Source organism: Cyprinodon variegatus, unplaced genomic scaffold (assembly GCF_000732505.1).
Source record: "Cyprinodon variegatus isolate N-32 unplaced genomic scaffold, C_variegatus-1.0 Scaffold1131, whole genome shotgun sequence".
In the NCBI taxonomy this organism is placed as follows: domain Eukaryota; kingdom Metazoa; phylum Chordata; class Actinopteri; order Cyprinodontiformes; family Cyprinodontidae; genus Cyprinodon; species Cyprinodon variegatus.
The window spans coordinates 122,587-124,264 of NW_015151584.1; the positions used below are offsets into that span (position 1 = coordinate 122,587).

The 1,678-nt window shown below is 45.2% G+C and overlaps 1 protein-coding gene across 1 annotated transcript in view; it reads right to left on the reverse strand.

The window, feature by feature from the left end:
* Positions 1-1,678, reverse strand: part of dennd6a (DENN/MADD domain containing 6A) — a 36,517-nt gene that overhangs the window by 20,598 nt on the left and 14,241 nt on the right. The window contains exons 4-6 of the mRNA XM_015400665.1: positions 1,444-1,556; positions 1,271-1,351; positions 364-469 (exon numbers count right to left, since the gene is read on the reverse strand). Coding sequence (XP_015256151.1) covers positions 364-469; positions 1,271-1,351; positions 1,444-1,556 — 300 coding nt within the window. The remainder of the gene's footprint in view (positions 1-363; positions 470-1,270; positions 1,352-1,443; positions 1,557-1,678) is intronic.

Genomic DNA, 1,678 nt, shown 5'->3' on the forward strand with positions numbered 1-1,678 from the left:
GCCGCCATGTGATTGGCTGCTTAGAAATTAAGTGTTAACGAGCAGTTGGACAGGTGTACCTAATAAAGTGGCCGGGGAGTGTGGATATATATATATATATATATATAAATATAAATAAAATGCAACTCTGCAATTATCCAGGGGACTCTGGTTTCATTTGTTGTCATTTCATCCAAAGAAAGAACAGTCAGAGACTCTATGTGAGATCAAGCTAAAAAGACTTGCAGCCTGAACTGAAGACAAAGGAAAGGTCATCATTTATCCCTAAAGGGATCAAACTGCTCTACTTAGTGCCGCTCTGTCACATAAAACCCACAATAAAAGGCTGAAAACAGATCATTATAAGGAAATATTCAGACTGACCGGCCTCCAAGCAGGGCTCCTGTTTCTCAAAGTATTCCGGAGCCATGATCTTCAGCAGCGAGTGGAAGAAGGTCACATACGGCAACTTACTGATTAGGACCAGAGACTGAAGAAATGCAAAAACAGAGAGAGAAAAAGCTGGTGTTAGGAATCCTCACATTCACCGAGAACAAAGGAACATCTAATTGGGAATCAATTGGATCTAAAAGGTGGCAGGAATTGTGGAATATCTGAAGCAACGATCTATAAAAGCAGAGCTATATAAACATTTTTAAAATGATTCCTATTCTAAGTCCCTGTGATGTTAGGAGATGACTGAGGGCTAATGCTATGTTCAGATCGCACGCTGCAGAAGCAGCAAGTTTACATGAAAAGTCAATGGTTGACACGCATCAAGGCGCAGCAGAAAGACCTGCAGCGTGTTGTGAGCAGCTGAAGCAGCGTCTCATGAGCTTCTGAGAATCTGACGCGCTTGAGAAGCAGCAGGTGCTGGAGTTGGAAAAAAATGAACTTTTGCTGCTGGATGCGTCACATCAACCAATCAGAGAAGCAGATCTGGGAGCTGACAGCATGGGGGTGAGTAGAAAATGAAGGCTAATCATGTTTTGGGTGTACTATTCCTTTAATGCTTCCAGGCTAACCTCAAAGCCAAGGCTAACAAAAAACAAAACTTCCTGCTCACCTGGAAATTATTCCAAGACTTTAAAGAGGGGGAGTTTTCCCGTTTTACACACTGTTCAATCTGCAAACCATCCAGCTTTAATTAAATGACCCTAACCCAGGAAGCCAAAGCCAGAGTAGCTAATGTTGTCTGAAAGTTATTTAAAACACTAGACTGCAGTGAATCGTCATCACAGACGGATGGAGTCGGACTGAAAACTGAACTCGGCTGCAGACCATAACCAACCTTCTGGAAGTATCCTCTCTTCAAGGATTTGTCTCGGACCTGACGAAAGTACACGTAACCGTAGTAGTGGCCTTGTTCCCGCTGAAACAGACAGCACAGCATAGAAAGAGGCGTTAGGAACAGGAGAGCGATGAGGCTGGTGGATGACTGAGAGCTGATCGCGCAGCCGGCACCTTCAGGCAGGGCGGCGCATCTCGGTCTGTGTTCTCCAGGAAACAGCCCAGTGACGACTTCCTGTTGGAGCCCTGGCGGAAGCGGAAGCAGAACTGTGTGTCGCCAAGGCAACCTGTAAAAACAACACAAAGGGGGGGATTTCACAGAGGCCGTTTCTCAATCTGTGTACGCCATCAGCCCTAGACCTGCTCCAATTCACAAGAAGACCAAGAACGGACAAACTCCTCCAATGTT